General features: G+C 40.7%; 1 protein-coding gene across 2 annotated transcripts in view; it reads right to left on the reverse strand.

The window, feature by feature from the left end:
* Positions 1-11229, reverse strand: part of TIPARP (TCDD inducible poly(ADP-ribose) polymerase) — a 31219-nt gene extending 19990 nt beyond the window's left edge. Inside the window, exons 1-2 of one of the 2 annotated variants that reach the window (XM_059391678.1) lie at positions 10965-11229; positions 6749-7706 (exon numbers count right to left, since the gene is read on the reverse strand). In XM_059391678.1, coding sequence (XP_059247661.1) covers positions 6749-7665 — 917 coding nt within the window. In that variant the 5' untranslated portion in view covers positions 7666-7706; positions 10965-11229. Of the gene's footprint in view, positions 1-6748; positions 7707-9942; positions 10014-10964 lie in introns of those variants that run through there. The other variant, XM_059391679.1, reaches the window with a different exon arrangement.
* Positions 11230-18742: the final 7513 nt, after the last annotated feature.

An 18742-nucleotide genomic window follows, 5' to 3' on the forward strand; every position in this document is an offset into this window, starting at 1 on the left:
TCACAATTAGAGGTTCATTAATATCATCAACTTCTAAAATTTAAGTTATTGATCACAGAAGTGGCTATAGTTAGCATACGACTGCAACTATAATTTTGCACAAATCAAATATAAACCTTATAAACTAGCAAGTTGAATAAATGGAATTTATTATGCACAAAATCCTTTTTTTCCCCCAGATTTCAAAATGTATTTCAGAACTTACTGCAATTTCTAATTCCCCCATTAACAAGGAATTATCAAGGCTTATAGTTCAAGTGTCAGGGACTGGGCTGGACTAGGTTTAACACTTACAGGGATTTTAAACAGACACAAGTCTGTGCAGTATAATTCCTGGCCCCTAGAAAGCACTATCATAAGTAACCTATAAATATAATAATACATTTTATTAAAGAGGTTCTTCATATCTAAAATGTAATTTGTTTGCTCCTAGAAATGGTAAACTTCAGAAGTATTTTATTCTTTTGTATAGTTTGTGCTTATGGTGTTGCAAAGTATGGTTCAACCGAAGACCTTAGGCTATTACTCAAAAATTTCAAACCCAGAATGAAACAGAACATAACTAAACCCTCTGCACTTTGTTATCTTCCAAAAAGATATAAAATCACTCATATTCACTTCACTTCACTTCAGTTTAAGACTCCCAGTTTTATTTTAAAAGAGAAATTCTGCTGCTTTTATGAAGGGAATTTCTTGTAAAACTTACCAGTATCTAATTACCAGAACCAGCCTTATAAAGTTGTGCTGGAATAATCAAGAATCATCTTATAGTTCAAAATATGTTTTTTCCTGGGCGCCTGGGTGGCTCAGTGGGTTAAGCCGCTGCCTTCGGCTCAGGTCATGATCTCAGAGTCCTGGGATCGAGTCCCGCATCGGGCTCTCTGCTCGGCAGGGAGCCTGCTTCCCTCTCTCTCTCTCTCTGCCTGCCTCTCCATCTACTTGTGATTTCTCTCTGTCAAATAAATAAATAAAATCTTTAAAAAAAAAAATATGTTTTTTCCTTTGCAAAAATGATACATATACTGAAGTTTTCCTGCCACAAAAAGAAAAGCGCAACTCTCAAACAAGACACTAGTAATTATTAAAGGTTACTGATCTACATTAAGAGGACCTCAGGTTCTAATGTGATAAAAATTATTACAATCAAAGGATGCAAAATCTAGTGGTCTCCAATCAGAGGATAAGAAAAAAAGAGGTCAGAGGAAATCAGTCATAATCTCAAATGGCTGGATTTTAGTAGCATTTCTTGAGTATCCCAGGTTTGTATGAGCTACGTACTGTTTAACCCTTTAGAAAGAGCCTCCAAGCCCAATATAAAACTAAGGGATCACCAACTAAGATCAGAGATACACCGGTGGAATTTATAAATTTACCTGCTTTATGGTAGAATGCGAATCCAGAATCTAGAAATTCTAGTGTAACAATAGGAAACAGATTTATAGGAACATAGTAGAGTTGATCAAATCGTAGTGTTTGCATGTCCATATGCACAGAATGAAATCTTAAATGATGAATGGAGCACACTTATTTTTTCCATTTATAATAAAACATAAAAACTCTAGAGTCAACTCAAGAAAATGCATACTGTATCATGTAATTATTTTTAGGGATGGCCAGGTAACCTTAAGCTATTTCCTTCAACTATTTGATTTAAAAGTTATACATCTTTGACATTTTGAAGGTTCATTTTAATTCTAGTAAATACTTCAGAGACAGACTGACCCCAACCTGAAGTCAGGTGACAGCTGCTTCAAAAAGTCTAATCTGCTTATTGACAAAAAGACAAAAAACAAACAAACAAACAAAAAACACCCAGAAAGGGAATAAATGGATGATTGCTATTGATCCCCATGATAGCTCTACACAGATCCAGTAACTTCGCTGGATTAGTACAGACAGAAGCCAATTAGTTTTATTTCATATGTAAATAGAGCACAAAGAGGTACAAAAAATAATTCATTGGATTGCTTTATCCTAAAGCAGAAGGCACACATTTTGAAAGTCACTTCAAACACAGTTCTTGCTTATGGAGCTCTCTCTTTCTCTTAGGCAGGAATTTTTAAAATAAATTCAAACTCATCCAGCTGTGTATATTCAAGAAATACCAAAAAGTCACAAGGCATAGTAAGTTTCAGCTGTTCTCCTCTCTCCAGTGTTATCAATAACACATAATGAGTTAGTTCCTATATCATCACAGCTGTGCAGGCCAGAGCTAACTTGGCTAATTTAACTATTCCAGTATAGTTCAGTCAGGAGCTTGCTCTACTTTATAGATAATCCACTCTGCAAGTCAAACAGAAAATAGCAGCATATGCTCTATATTATCATTAATAACACTTCTGTCTTCTTTCACTAAGTTCCTGTGAAGGCATCTAATGGTATTGTCTCTTGGATAGATTAAAAAAAAAAAAAAATCAACAACCTTCTAAGAGCAATTAACAATCAAAAGAACTCCAAAGTAAGACTGTAACACCATATAGCCTAGTAAAACTCCCTCTCATATTGATTGATAAGCTTTAATTCCCAAAGAGGAGAAAAAGAACACTGGCCTCCAAGCAAAATTAACTATGGTATCTAGTTTGTACTTTCTTCTTCACCCTCCCCCTCTTTTAGGAATTCAGGATTAGAAATAATCACTTAACTTGGGACTTATTTTCACCTACAGATTACCTACAAATGAAGTTTGCAGAGTGCCTTTCCTTCATGGGTGGTAATAACTAGAAGAATGTTCTGTATTCAGGCACACTTTAACATGAATGTAATATGAAAAGCAGTGGTGATCTCAGTTGCTCAAGAGAAATATGCACATCCTTCACAATTTCAATTATCCACAACAGTATTCTACACAGTTAGTAAAGCTCTTTCAAAACTGCTTAGTCCTGCCATTTAGTATCATTTTCTACTAAGGATGAGTTGCCTAAATTGTCAGAGACTATGTTTTCTTAATCAAAAACACAACATCCAATGTTGTTTTCTTAACTGTGTATTTGGAATTTGGAAGTTCTCCAAAGCCCATCCCGTGAGCAAAAGAAGCCTTGGCATCTGAATATGGGGAGTTCATACATACAACTAGTTTCCAGTTGATGTCAGCAATAAACATCTGGAGATATATAAGGGCAGAGTGAGAAAGGACAGTGGGATTGTATCATACTTTGGGCTAAAGACAAAATTGCAAAGAATAATTAAAATTATTTCATTACAACGAACCAAATAAGCATTTACTATTGAAATCCTTTTTTATTTTTTTTAAGGTTTTTAGTACCCAAGAATCTTAGAGACCTGTGAACTCACGTAGCTCAACTTCCTAATTTCATTCTTGGGAGTGAAATGAATATTGCAGATCTAATTTGGATTAATTTAGATGTTAAACCCAATACATTTGCAAAACAAAGGATTTTATCTGTACAGTTTGAAACTATGAACTTCTGTCTCTGCTAGAGACCCAGAACTTTGAACTTTCCCCAAGTTCCACACAATGAAGTGACAGGGATATGGTATATAATCATTTTCCAAGTCATATAAACTGTTGAAAACAAATGGGATAAACAATTGCCATTCATTATTTCTGAATCCAAAGACTGCTGGGCCAGACTTGGGCATATACACAGCTGAACACACACTTCCTGGTTATGTGCAATCAGTACAGATAGACCAGCTTTACAGGCCTGACCACAGAGATTAATAGCTTTAGCCAAATAATGTGGTAACCATGTGAACCTGGGCTGCTCCAGCTTGTTTGTGAATCTCTCAGCAAGGCTCAACATGCCGTTATCTGCATCTTGTTGCCAGGAAACACAACATCGCTTTGGAATACAAGGAAAACCAGGTTGCAATGACCACAGGTCAATTTCCCAAAAGCCTAATTTTTGACACTTAGCTATCTACAATCTTGTATTTCTTACTGTTGTCTCTGAGAACTTCACTTTACTAATAATTAACTGTTAATACTTTTTGCTATTTTTATCAGAGCAGGACCACTACCACTAACAATGTGGCAGCAGCATTAGTAATTACAATAATTCACTCACACTTTTCCTCTCAAGTGTCAAATGAACATTAGTTTCGTTAAAACAGATTTGGAAATCAAGCACTCACTCCAAACTACTTTATTACTGATCCAACAACGTACACTGATAGGCCTATATCTAGGCCTAATTCTTTAGCCTAGTAATTTTACTAAAGAATAAAATACCCAACATGCTGCTGACCTAAGAGTTCTTTTGAGATCGAAATACCTGTCTTGCCTTGCTCATGGCAACAGAACATAATGTGTTGGACAATAATCCAGCTAGTTTCTTCCAGACCAATTCAGAAAGTAACTTTATGTACCAAGATGCTGAAGTACTCAGCGGACTGGAAATTTGCTTCATAAGAGTGAAGTGGGAGGCCACTATTCTGCAGTTTTGCAATCTGGAGATGGAAGGATTACAGTGGCTTTGAAAGTATATATAAAATTAATTACCCTGATATAACAATTAGAATTGCTAGCTCATGGGCAACACAGATTTTGGACAATACCTTATTTAAAAGATTTTTGAGATAAAATGGAAAACATCTTTCTCTTCTCCAATGCTTGCTTTAAAAAAAAAAAAATTAAAAGTACTTAGTTTTATTACAGGACATAAGAATTTTGTGACCCAAGCAAGACAGAATCTTGACTACCTGATATTATCAAAATAATACATTAATGATTAGAAAGCTACATTTTTAAATAATATTTTATTTATTCATTTATTTATTTACTTATTTACTTGCTTACTTACTGGGGGGCAGGGGAGGAAAGGAATGGAGAGGGAAAGAGGGAGGAATAGAAACTCTGAAGTGGATTCCACACTGAGTACAGAGCGCAATGTGGGGGCTCCATCCCACAACCATGAGAGCTTGACCTAAGCTGAAACCAAGAGTTGGATCCTTAACCAACTGAGCTACCCATGATTTAAGCTACATTCTTGATATTATCTTACTTTTATCCCAATGGCTCCTATATAATAATGCCTTAAAACTGGATCTTATATTGTCTCTGATCTTATTCCATGCATTCCTTTTGAAACACAAGATGCAGAGTTCTAGTTTCATGATAATTAAGTTGCTAAAGACACACAAAGATCCTGTGTACTATACAATCGAAATAATGTAATATTAAGAGAAAACCACTTACCTAATATTAAAAGGGAGCAAGTTTAAAAAAAAAATAAAACACAAAACTCGTTTCTACAATGTCAGCAATGCCCGGGTACTATGTTGAACACGGGTTAACATCAAGACTAACAAAATTAAACAACTTAGAAATGGTTTACTGACACCATTTGATTGCTAACTCTCCAGACACAGACACCTGGGTTAGTGTAACTCAAGTTATCTGTGAACAGTGACAAAGAGGACTGTGAAGAAAGTGTTTCTCTTGGGGGCATCTGGCTGGTGCAGTCGGTTAAATGCTCTATTCCTGGTTTAGGCTCAGGTCATGATCGTGGGGTCACGAGTTCCAGACCTTACCTGCTCAGCATGGAGTCTGCTGAAGACTCTCTCTCCCTCTTCCCCCACAACCCCCCCACACCCATTCGCATGCTTGCTCTCTCAAAGAGATAATTAAAAGAGGGAAAAAGGGTTTCTCTTGGACTTGTGGGTTACGATACCAGCGTATTTTTCCTTCCTATGGGTCATGCCTTCCCATACTGCATCAGGCCATTCATCATCATTAGGCCATTCATCATCTGTGAAGTTGTCAGGTCGCCCTCATTGTCTCCCAAGTCAGGTAGCACAGACAGATGTATTCTTCTCCTATCATATAATTTTAACCCTCTCTCTTGGTCATAGACAAATAGCCATTAATATCACATATTTTAACTCCTATACTACAGGGGAAACAACTAGAAATAAAAATTAATGCTTACTATACCTCAATTATTACACTAGCAACTTCACAAGTGGCAACTATCATTTTCCTCTTCATTTTTATGTTCAATTAAATACAAACTGAGATGTGGAAATTTCAATTCCCTATAAGTGACTACTGCTTGGGCATCCACACTTAAAAGAAGTAGATTATTTATGTACATGCCTTGCATACAAAAACTTGAGGATAACTTTTTTATTTAAATGATAAACGTATCTATTAACAATTTTTCCCTTCAACTCATTATTCAGGTCTAAGAAAACAGCCTGAATTGCAGAAAAATTTTATCTGTAAGATAAATAGAACAATAAACTTATCGGTAAAAAGGCTTAAGGAAACTAAAAGAAATGTTAACATGTTTGGACATGATTCAGAAGTTTGGGAAGAAGTCCCCAGAAAAATTGTGCCATTCAAAATGGAAAGAGTGCCATAATAATCTCCAAACAATACTATTTCCCTTTAAAAAACAGAAACTACTCAATATGCAAATATTTAAAACAGACAAATTTGATACTCATCATTTATGCTATTATAAGATTAACCTTAGACTTTCTTTCAAAAGCCAACTCTCTTGTGCAATTAACAGTATCTGATTCACAGTATTCAATGTATATGCAACTTCTCAGGCATATACATATTGCACAGGGTGACATATGAATTGGTCAAATCATAAAACCTTCATTTTCTGATTAGGTAAATAGTCTGCATTCAACCAGCATGAAAAATCAGGGTAGTAAATAGCCAAAAGAATAAAACCTGTCAGATTACTACTTAAAGAAACCACCCTACTAAGCAGTTAGCCTCTTGACCTTCTCTATAGAATTTAACAGCTTTAAAGTAGTTATAAATACATACCCATACTTCATTCTCATTCTATCATTCTCTGGATTACAGTAAAATCTTTCCAAGTGCTCCTGGGAATCAGTGGATACACTCTGCCACTTTTGAGTAGTTGTCCTCTTGATCTGCCAATGATATGGCAAGACCGTGTGGTGCTTCAAACAATCCCTGCCATAAATACAAGTGCCTTGCAAAAAGTCCATGCAAATTTCAATTCCGTTCTCCTGGTGAGTATGGTACTGTAGCTGGTTTACCAGCTCAAACACAAGGTCAAGGGAAGCCTCTTCACTTTTGTCCTGAAAGAGCTCAGTACTCAACTTATCACTGGTGTCCAAAATGTATTGGATTGTAAAACTATTGTCTTGGAAAACCCCTGGAATGTAATCCATAACTTTGTCTATGCAGTCAGGACTAGCAGGAACATCACTTGAAACTGAATGCAAAAGGTCAGTCTGGAAGTGCCCTGCTGTAGAATCTGCCACCGTCCCACTAAGAGTTTCAGGTGGAAAGCTGTGATCCTGGATTGGAACCACTTGTTCTGGAGCATCAGTGGAAGGATGGGCTTCTGGTATTTGGCCCCCAACACTTGTCCCATCAGGAATCAGAACAGACATACTATTTTCTGCTGGTGGACATGATGGACTGATTTCCAGGGGTTTTTTCACAATAGGTTCATGTAAGCTGCTCTCATCTGCACTCTGGTTTCTAGATCTGAAAACACCATCAAGTGATCCAGATTCTAGCAAAGTATTTAAAATGGGCCTCAAAGACCTCAGGGTTCCAGTTCCCAATCTCTTTTGCTCCTTTTTCTTAAAACAAGTCTTCAATGGAGTGATCTTCTCAGACAGTCTCATTTGGCATGAAAAATCATCAGGAGGAGAGGGAGGCTGCACTACACAGTCTGGCTCAGGTTCGGTGGTTTCCATTTCCATGGTGTGGATTAGCTCCAATTGTTCCTCAGAGTCTAAAAATCCTACCAGGAAAGAAAAGAAGATGATCATTTTTACAAGCTGACAACAACTGGTTCCCATTCATTCATCAAAATGTTTTGTGTCAGTCTGTGACTAAGTCCGTGAGGTCACTTGTCTTATACCATATTTCATCTTTATGAGTTAATTTTAAATTTTATTGAGAAATTAAGGCTCCAAAGAAGCTAAGGCTATTCAAAAACCCAGAGCAGGTAAAGGTAAACCTTCCAACAGGCTCTTGACATTTATTTGTGGACAATATACAATTGGTAATTCTGCTGGGGTATGAATTTTTACTGTAAGTCTAGAGTGTGGTGGGGGGGTGAGGGGTAAAAATAAGTGTGGCTAACAGATGACAACAGGGAAACCACATATCTACTTTGTGGTTCTCTTCACAGTTGTTTCTTTATCACCAATCCTAGGAGGTGACAAAACCTGTTTCTTTGTTTTTTTTTTTTTTTAAAAAAAGTTCACCAAATGAAGGATAAAATTCAAAGTTAAATAGTGAGTGAATTTAAAAGCATGAGGATATAGTCAAGAAACAGGGGCTCTCAACTGAAATGTTATACAGGAGAAAGCCAGGAGCATGTTGAAGTGTTTCTAAATTCCAATATATTCCCCAAGGATGTTAAGGGTCTACTTTTACAATCCCCCAAACATTACCATATTGGAGGAATACCAGTTGATTGTTTAGCAACAGAAGCTATATCAGCAGCAAACACTACACGCTGTCTTAGAAACCAAAACACAACTTCATAATTTAGAAAGGGCCTCCTTATCCTTGTCTTCAGAAAAGTTACATATATGATTTTATCTATTAAAACAAATGAAGGCATGTTATAGAAAAATAATACAAGAATAAAAAACACACACCAAATGTGTGTTTCCTAATGAACTCCTGAGACCAAAAAAAGTGCTGTTTTCAAAGAATCAGAAAACTAAAACCTAAAGTAAAAAGCAAAGAAAAGTTTGTAAAATGACAGTTCTCTCCACAGTCTAACATTCATTAACCAATTCTGAAAATATTTACTAAGCATTGTACGAGATGGTGATGAGCAATTAATCTTCTCTCTTGGCCAACTGACCAAAAGAATAAGAGATCATTGATGTTAGGGCCCATGACTTCATCAAATACTCCTCCCAAGTGATCAGTACCATGTGAGTACAATGCACACGGTGGGTGCTCTATAATATTTTTTAACCGAATCACTGAAGAAAATGCACCTGTTAAATGAGTAGTTCTGTTAGCCTTTATAGGTCAACATCCTCTCACCTCCAACTGACTACCCAGAATAACAAGTATTAAAGTTCTCATTGGAGAGATTCATGAATCTATGTATAGAACATTCATAATGAACAAACTCAGAAATAAACAAAAACACAGTGCAGTTAACCCTTGAACTAGGCCAGAGTGGGGACGGTTCAGGGAACTCACCCCTGGAAAAATCCGCTTTTAACCTTTTGCCTCTCGAAAAACTTAACTACTAACAGCCTACTGCCGATCAGAATTAACAGTTGATTAACACGTTCTGTGTTATATGTATTATATACTGTATTCTTACAACAAAGTAAGCTAAAGAAAATGTTATTGAGAATATTGCAGGAAAGAGAAAACATGTTCATAGTACTGTACAAATTCCGCTGTACAAATTCCGCATATAGGCGACCCTGGAAAGTTCAAATCCCTGTTCTTCAATGCTCAACTGTATATAACCAGGTGTTAGTGCACACGGTAAGTACAAAAGAAAAAGGCAGAAAGAGTTCAGTGTGAGCTGGCATTGTTAGGGAAAGCTTCACAAGGAGGGACTTGACATAAGACATAAATCAACTGGAAAGCAGCCAAGCCAGGCGTTATTATTCATCACTTGGTGATCTTGCCTCAAGGCACAATTGGCACAGATTGTGGTATTCCCTCTCCACCACACTAAATCCGCTTGTGTCTTCCCTCGCGTGTCTATGCGCGCACGCGCGCACGCGCGCGGTCACACACTCACACACACACACGCCATTCCTCTCACCTCCAATCAAGGGAAAAGAGACACTGGAGGTGTATATACACACACACATACACACACACTATAACTTTTCTTGTTATTGCCCTCCGCCAGGCTCTGAAAGAAAGAGAACTGAGGAGTGGCTGGAGTGGGGAAGTCACTAGAACCTAGTTCCTCAATTAGTTTGCATAACAGAAAAATAGACTGGAAGGACACTTCCTCCGGTCCCCCGCTGCAGGCGACCTACCGCTCCACCCCTCGCCTCGTGATGTCCCCAGTCCTCCGGGACTCCCGGCCCCTGGCACCGAGCGCGGACACCACCATCTGCAAACTCAGGACTCCTCGTCGACCAGCTGCGACGCGACTCCGGGACGCGGAGCCCGGGTCCGACAGACGCCTCCTGCCGGCCGCGGCGGTTTTCGCAGCTCCGCCCCCCGGGCCGGGCCAACTCCGCTCAGCTCAGCGCAGCGCAGCTGAGGCGCCGCCCGGCTCCGCCAATTCCCGGCGTTCCCGAGCATCCCACCCCCTCAATGCCCCTCGGCAGGCACCGGGGCGCCCCCGAACCCTCGCTGCAGCCTGGTCCCAACGAGCGCCCCCCGCCCCGCCCAGGCTTCCCTCCATCCCAGAAGCCCCTCACGGCGCCTTCCACAGTTAATTTCTTCCTCGCCTCCTCAACAGACCTTCCCGACAGGATCGTCCTGCCAGTCTCGGAGGCTCGCAGAAAGGAGCCGAGAGGTGCAAGGGGAAACGCGGTCGGCGGCTCCCGGGGTGGCGGCGAGGAAACAGGCGAACACTTCTGCGCCTTCAAAGTTGATCTGAAAACAGCCTGCAAACTTCTGGGCTGCAGCCGGAATGCGGGTCTGCCGGAAGGCTCCCCTCAGCTGCCGTGCCCGGCCCCTCGATCTGCGAACTGCTCCTCCGCCTCAGAGCGCTCGGGGTCCGCCCGGCGGGGGAGGCCGCATAGACGCGCCCCCCGCGCCCACCCAGACCAAGTGGGAACCCGGAGACGCCGGCGACCGCGACTAAACCCTTCAGTGTCTCCCTCCGATTTATACACCTGCCCGAGGTCGTAAGTGATTAGTAAGTGTAAGCCAATCCCATCCCGATACTGACTGGATCCGAATGAATTCGGCAGGAAGAAAACGCACAGTCTAAATATCAATCACCCTAGATCCCCCGAAAGGCTGCGAGGCCGGCGCCACCGTCCGCGCCCGCCATCCCAGCTAGGGTCTCTCGCCCGCCCCTCAGAGCCCACCCGGAGCCCTTCACCTGATCGAGCAGCCTGAGAGAAGCGACCGCAGGAGCCGAGTCGCCGCCGCACCGCCGGCTCGCTGGTAGCGTCCGCGCGGGAGGATTGGCGCAGAGAGCGGGCTTGGGCGTCTAAGGGTCGCAGGCCGGAGACGCGACGAGCAGCGCACGGGCCATTCCGCCGCCGGGAGTGCAGAAAGCCGCGACCGCACTGCCGAACCAGCTCTCTCGCCTGTCACCGGGAGCTCTGCTTTAAAGTGGCTTCCGGTCGCCTCCTCTCGGCTGTCCCGTCGCGGAGGCGGAGCCTGAGCAGCGGGGGAAGAGGGGTGGGGTGAGAGGGCCGGGCGCTCAGTGGGTGCCGCGCTGGAGGCCCGCCCCACGTGCGCGTGCGCGCTCGCTTGCAGGGAGGCGCGCGAAGTGTGCGTGCGATGGCCGCGTGTTCCCGCGAGGGGGCGTGTCCTTCCGCGCGCCGGCTGGGTACCGGCGAGTCCAGGTCTGCGCGCGTTGGGGAGCGCGCGGCTGTGAGGAGGGGAAGGGTGGGCCGTGTGGGGCAGGCTCTACCTGCCCGCAGACACACGGAGGGTCACTGGGTTCCGAGGAAACCCGGGCACCCGAGAGAGGATGTGAGACAGAACGAGCCGTTTCTGTGCGGTTGGCTTTATTTGCCTCCTCACAAAACGCCTCTTGCCCTTGACGCCGCGGGACCCCGACAGGAGGCAAACGGCTGCTACAGCCGCTGTGGCCAGACGGGGTCGCCCGCCCCAAGCCTGACGGGTGGCCCAGCCGTGCACCCGAGTCGGCAGCCGGTCTGCCGCCGTCGCTAGCGCGACTGTTTCAGGGGGAACGTAGCCTGACAGAAAGGAAACTCGGCTTTGGGGCTTTGACAGTAGAAGCGCGAATCTGTTCTAGAAAGCTTTTAAGTACCGTAATGACTAATTTATTCATTCAACAAATGTTTGTCGAGTGTCTGTTCCGTGCCAGGCATGCAGCTAGGTTTAGGCTACAGCCCTGATCAACTCGGACGCCATGCCTCTTTTCATGGAACTTGCAGAACACCATGTATTCGTGTTTAAAATATACACTGCATGTGAATTTGCTATAGTTTCTGGACTATAAAATGTCTTGGTCTATAAAAGTCTTTGCTATAGTTTCTGGACTATAAAATGCCCTTCCTATATTGAATTTCAGTGATGGAAGTAGAGGCACTACGTTAGATTCATATAATCACTATATATCGGAGAAGAAAGACCCTTTTGCTCTAAGTTAATTATGGCTGGGTGCCTGGGTGGCTCAGTGGGTTAAGCCGCTGCCTTCGGCTCAGGTCATGATCTCAGGGTCCTCAGATCGAGTCCCGCATCGGGCTCTCTGCTCAGCAGGGAGCCTGCTTCCCTATCTCTCTCTCTGCCTGCCTCTCTGCCTACTTGTGATCTCTCTCTGTCAAATAAATAAATAAATAAATAAATAAATAAAATCTTTAAAAAAAAAAGTTAATTATGGCTATATCCCCCAGTAGCTGGCAGAAAAGGAGAAGGGAACACTGCTTGCGAAGAGATGCTCTCTGCCGGTGGCCTGAAATCTAAACCGACTGAATTCCATAATTCGGAGAGTTTCTGGGTTGAAAAAGCCAACTATTCCCTTACAAAACATGAAAGCCTGTAAAAATAATAGCTAAGCAGCAGTAGTAGTAGAGATAATGGTTTTGAGCTTTCTTAAACTCTTCAAAACCAGATTGGGTGAAACACCAGCAAAAAATAGATTAAGGGTAGTACCTCCCCAGCGGCTTATTTCAAATTGCATCAAGTCATGGCCATTCAACTAAGATAGTAATGATATGGACAGAATTCAGACACTAATAGGTAAGATAGAATTTTCAGGCTTAACAGCTGTATTAAGACAGTGTCTTGGTCTGTGCCTACCCCTACATAGAGTTACCTAGAAGCAAGTATCTAAGTTTAAATCTACCATTTTTACTATTTGGTCTTTGTCTCAATCTGTTCCATGGTCCTTAGATTTCATGCCTTCTTTTGGATTAAATATTTTTAATTCTATTCTCTCCCAACAGTAAGTTATACATTATTTTTATTTTCGTAGTAGTTCAGTTATTTATTGCTGTGTACAAACCACCCCAAAACTTAGTGATTTAGAATAACAGTTCTTATTTGCCCATGATTCTGGATTCTCTGGCTTAGGAATTCAGAGAGTGCATAGTGCATGTGGCTCAGTTCTGCTTGGTGATGCCTAGGGTCTCAACTGGGATGGTTCAAATAGCTGGGCCTGGCTCATCTAGGGCTATATGTCTTGGGCCTCTGTTCTGGCTATTAGCTGGATTCCTTAGTTTTTCTCTGTAAGCCTTGTCTTCAGGATTCATTTGGGCTTCCTCACAGCATGATAATCTTAGGGTTCCAAGAGAAAGCAGTCCAAGAGGACAAGCCTCAATATGCAAGCTTTTGCTTGCATCATGTTGTTAATGTGTCTGTCACCAGAACAAGGCATATGACAAGATCAGCATCTACATGGGAGGGACCCACAGGAGACCATGAATACAAATATAAGAAGGTGTGGTTCATTGGGGGTCACTTGGATTAAGGGTAGACCACCTTATTCCATGGATTAATAGTTAAAAGTTACTAGTTAAAATTACTTCCAGAGTTTAGCCCTTTGGAATTCCAGTTTAAAGTCTTTCTTCCTTAGGCCCTGAACACAAATTTTTCACCTTCCATTCCCTACCCATGTCTCTTGAGGCAGTTGAAAACTCTAGCTAGTTCTTAGTTTTTCCACTATGACTTTCAGAATGTCAATTGCCCCAAAGAGAAAAATGGCACTTTCTGGACTCACGACTTTTGGATCTAGGCTGCCCAGACTGTTAATGTTTTACTACTCCAGAGAAGGTATTTTCTACAAGGTCCACTTCAAATGTGACCCCTGGAAAAATGGAATTGGAAGGTCCTCCTATAGAACAGAATCAGGAACTGACAGATTAACTGACCAAGGGCATAGATTTCTAATTATCCAACAGGATTGGAGATGTTTTATGGACCAGTGACCACCATGTGTTTCTCATTTTCCCCTTTCCTGAATGGGACTTTTACCAATATCCTGTACTTTGCCTATCTACCATTATTTTAGGGGTGTTGAGGCAAAAAACTCTTCTTTAAAAGTTGGTTGCCAGAGCATGAAGAGCCACACAGTTGTTGGGAGTACTCCATATCATTGGAACTTCTAGATCCTGGCCTCTGAGCTCATTATCGTAACTGGATGCGAGACTCTGAGATTGTTCCTCTTAGGGAGGAGATGAATGTATTCCTTGTATGAGAAGGGGCAGCCGATACTACTTATTCCCCTTTCTTCTCAGAAAGAGCCTGATACTTTGGGAGTGGGCGGGCAGAGGGCTAGCAATGTGCCTAACCAAAAAAACTCATTTTCCAAGATCCCATACACTTATGAGTAGCCATAGCATATAGTTCTGGACATATGATGAAGATTTCTAGAAAAGCATTTATTTTCCTTAACATACATAGACACACCTTGCGTTTCTTCTTCTTCCTTCTAGAATACTACCATGGGGTGGAGATGGAGCCTCATGACAAAAACAAAAGTGAACATAATGTGGGAAATATAAAGATGGGATCCACAAGCTAGGGATTCTGGAACAGAAAGATAGGAGTCTGTGTCATTCATGACATCTTGAAGCTGCTATGGTAGTCCTAGACTGTCTACCCTGGAACTCATTGTAACCCCAATTTAGTTTTTCTGTTTTCTGTTATGTGTAGCTAGACATGTTCTTAGCTAATAAACTAATACATAAACTATAATAGTTATCTTCTAACTGGTTTTCTTGCATGCAAACTCCACCAGTTAGATAGCAACATAACCATATGTCAGAAATATGAGCTGTCAAAGTAATGCATCAAGTCCTATAACATTTCCTGCCAATTTCACAGGTATACCAAATGCTATGATTAAGAAATATAGGTCTATTAAAGAAAAAAGAAGTACAGAGAAGACATAAGAGACATAAGACATAAGACAAAAGAATCTTTTGCAGCCATCAAAAGAAATGAAATCTTGCCATTTGCAACTACATGGATGGAACTAGAGGGTATTATGCTGAGTGAAATAAGTCAATCAGAGAAAGACCATTTTCATATGATCTCTCTGATATGAGGAATTTGAGCGGCAGGGTGGGGGGATTGTGGAGGGTAGGGAATGAAAAAATGAAATAAGATGGGATCAGGAGGGAGACAAACCATAAGAGACTCTTAATCTCACAAAACAAACAGAGGGTTGCTGGGGCGTGAGGGGGTTAGGGATAGAGTGGCTGGGTTATGGACATTGGGAGGGTATGTGATATGGTGAGTGCTGTGAATTGTGTAAGCCTGATGATTCACAGATCTCTACCCCTGGGGCAAATAGTACATTATATGTTAATAAAAAATATATATACATGCTACTCAGAAAAAAAATTACCCATAGTTGAACCTTCTAAAGTCCCATTTTAACACTTTGCTACAGTTGTGTTTGGTCTTATTTTATTCAAAAGGGTTTTTTTTCCCTTATTGTTATAAGATTATTGTATATTCATATTTTAAACCCTATATTATAAGCAGCTTTCCATGTTAGCACAATCTTTTAAACGAATAGTCATCAAATATTCCAAGTAACTATGATGTTTTACCTCACTGGTTCTTTGTCATAGAACTTGTCAATTCACTTTAAAAAAATTTACGGGCTCCTGGGTGGCTCAGTCCTTAAGCATCTGCCTTTGGCTCAGGTCATAATCCTAGAGTCCTGGGATTGAACCCTGCAGAGGGCTCCCCGCTTAGCAGAAAGCTTGCTTCTCCCTTTCCCACTCCCCATGCTTATGTTCCCTCTCTTGCTGTGTCTCTTTCTGTGAAATAAATAAAATCTTAAAAATAAATAAATTAATTTTAAAAAAGTATTTACTGAGTATATATCACATTCAAGTTCCTGAATTAAATATTGTAAGAAAACGTACATGAATAAGTGGCTCCTCTTTGAATACTCTTTAAAACTACAAAAGGCACAAACTTATACCTGGCAACATAAATGCTGGGGCACCTGGGTGGCTCAGAGGGTTAAGCCTCTGCCTTCAGCTCAGGTCATGATCTCAGGGTCCTGGGATCAAGCCCCATATCAGGCTCTTTGCTCAGCGAAGAGCCTGCTTCCCCCCTCTCTCTGCCTGCCTCTCTCCTTACTTGTGATCTCTCTGTGTCAAATTAAAAACAAAAATTTAAGAATACATAAGTAAATAAATAAATGCCATATGTAGGTGTATACTTTTTATATATGGCCCTAAGCCATTTAATTCTTTTTAAATATATTTATAGCATTAAAATATTTTAATTTCCTTTCCATTTATTCCTTTTATCGGTAATTTCTTTTCCTTGTCTGTTGCATTTGCCTTGGCATGGCTGATCAGTTTGGTAGAGTACTTTCAATGAACAGTTTTTTCATATAAAAGCCAGAACTACTCCCTTGAAATTTCAAGTGACCCCAGACTTCCCATTTTCATTAGCATAATACATGCTATGAAGTATAAGTATCAATATGTTATTTTCTATTTTCACAATTATTAGTAATAGTTAATTAGTTAATTTCCCAACATCCTTCTGATAGAAGGATAATCATTTCTGGTTGCCACATCAAGAAGGAAACAGTGACTAATGTGACTCAGCACAATGAAAGACTGAGATTTGAAAACAGACACCTTAGTTCTTAGCAATGCTATAGTGAAATTACATGGAGAATGCAGCTAATGTGCATAAATGGTAGACTAGCAATTCCTTCTCTGTGAGTGGTAAGTCCAGGCTATAATGTTTTCTGACTACGTTTATATAAAGACAACTTAATTCTTTGACTCAAAGGAAGTTCATAACTGCATGTATCTATTATAGTCAAAGTGAAAGAAAAGTGAAACTTATTATCTAGGCAACTGAATTACTACTGTTTTTAAACATAAAATCTATTATTGAAAATTTTGTGTTGATGTTTTTATTAATGGGTTAACCCCTGGAACTTACTTAAGAAAGATTTCCTATTTCCCTTGGAGGGAGTGCTGCACTCTTAGGATTCTAGAACAAGAAAAGATTTTGGCTGGAATTTATCTACCTAAAGTGGGTTTTGAATATGATGTTGATGGGAAAAGATTGGAAAATCCTGCTAGAGAATATGTCAGAGCAACTAAAGGTAAGAAATTTAATCAGCACAAATTAAAGGTGAATTAATTCAAAGCTCAGAGATAGGCCGATTCAGACTCAGACATGAACATGCTTTGATAAATGTGCACTTAAGATTCATATTTTCATAAAATGATAGAATATTCACTTTAAGGACCAATTTCAGGTTTTAAAAATATTTCTTCTTTGTAATGTCCTCTTTCTTGAAACTCATCTTTCTCCACCTCTGATGAAGCAGTAAGGCACCTCTGTCTGGGAAAGATGAGGATATCTGGCCTAGCAGAAAATTAAATAGATGAAATATGAATAGCATAAGTTCTAAAATGTTTATGCCAGATCATAAACTATTCTGTTTATCTAAGATTTGCATTTGTCAACTCCCTAATCATCTGCTGGACTGTTCCTGTCACAGGATGCATGACAATCAAGTATGCTCTTCAATTCCCCTTCAGTTTTGGGCCTGTTGAGTAATTCCTATAGCGCACAAAGTGCTGTTTGATTTAACTGGTTTTGGGTCTATACAAAATGATTCCCTCAGAGAAGTCTGCAGATGTTTTCTGGATCATTCATTCAGTTGATTTAGAATACATTTATTGGGTGTATGTGTGCCGGGTACTAGTTATGCAATGATGACTTAGATAGTTCTTACTTTCTGTCTGTTTCTTATAGTAGAGTCTGTGAACTGACCATCCAGATGGCCTGTGAAAGTCTGCTGCAGATTCTCCAGCCCCATCCTAGACTTTCTGAATCTGAATCTCAGAGAGCAAGGGATTCTTCACTTTGAAGATATTCCCTAGGTAAGCTTTAAGAGTTCACAGTCTTTTTTTTAAAAATTAACATATAATGTATTAATTTTTCCAGGGGTACAAGTCTGTGAATCATCAGTCTTACATAATTCACAGCACTCACGATAGCACATACCCTCCCCAGTGACCATCACCCAGCCACTGTATCCCTATCCCCCTCCTCCAGCAACTCTCAGTTTGTTTCCTGAGATTAAGAGTCTCTTAACAGTTTGTCTCCCTCCCCAGTCCCATTTTGTTTCATTTTTCCCTCCTTTCCCCTCACAACCCCCCCGCCCTGCCTCTCAAATTCTCATATCAGAGAGATCATATAGTAATTTCTTTCTCTGATTCACTTGTTTCGCTTAGCATAATACCCTCTAGTTCTATCTGCATTGTTGCAAATGGCAAGATTTCATGTTGTTTTTTTTATGCCTACATAGTATTCAATTGTGTGCATGTATGTATGTATGTGTGTGTATGTATATACATGTGTGTATATGTATTTATTTATTTATGTATACACACACACATACACCACATCTTCTTTATTCATTCATCTGTTGATGGACATCTGGGCTCTTTCCATAGTTTGGCTATTGTGGACATTGCTGCTATAAACATTCGGGTGCACGTGGCCCTTCGGACCACTACGTTTGTATCTTTAGGGTAAATACCCAGTAGTGCAATTGCTGGGTCATAAGGTAGCTCTATTTTCAACTTTTTGAGGAACCTCCATGCTGTTTTCCAGAGTGGCTGCACCAGCTTGCATTCCCACCAACAGTGTAGAAGGGTTCCCCTTTCTCCACATCCTTGCCAA

Source organism: Mustela nigripes, chromosome 2, assembly GCF_022355385.1.
Source record: "Mustela nigripes isolate SB6536 chromosome 2, MUSNIG.SB6536, whole genome shotgun sequence".
Taxonomy (NCBI): domain Eukaryota; kingdom Metazoa; phylum Chordata; class Mammalia; order Carnivora; family Mustelidae; genus Mustela; species Mustela nigripes.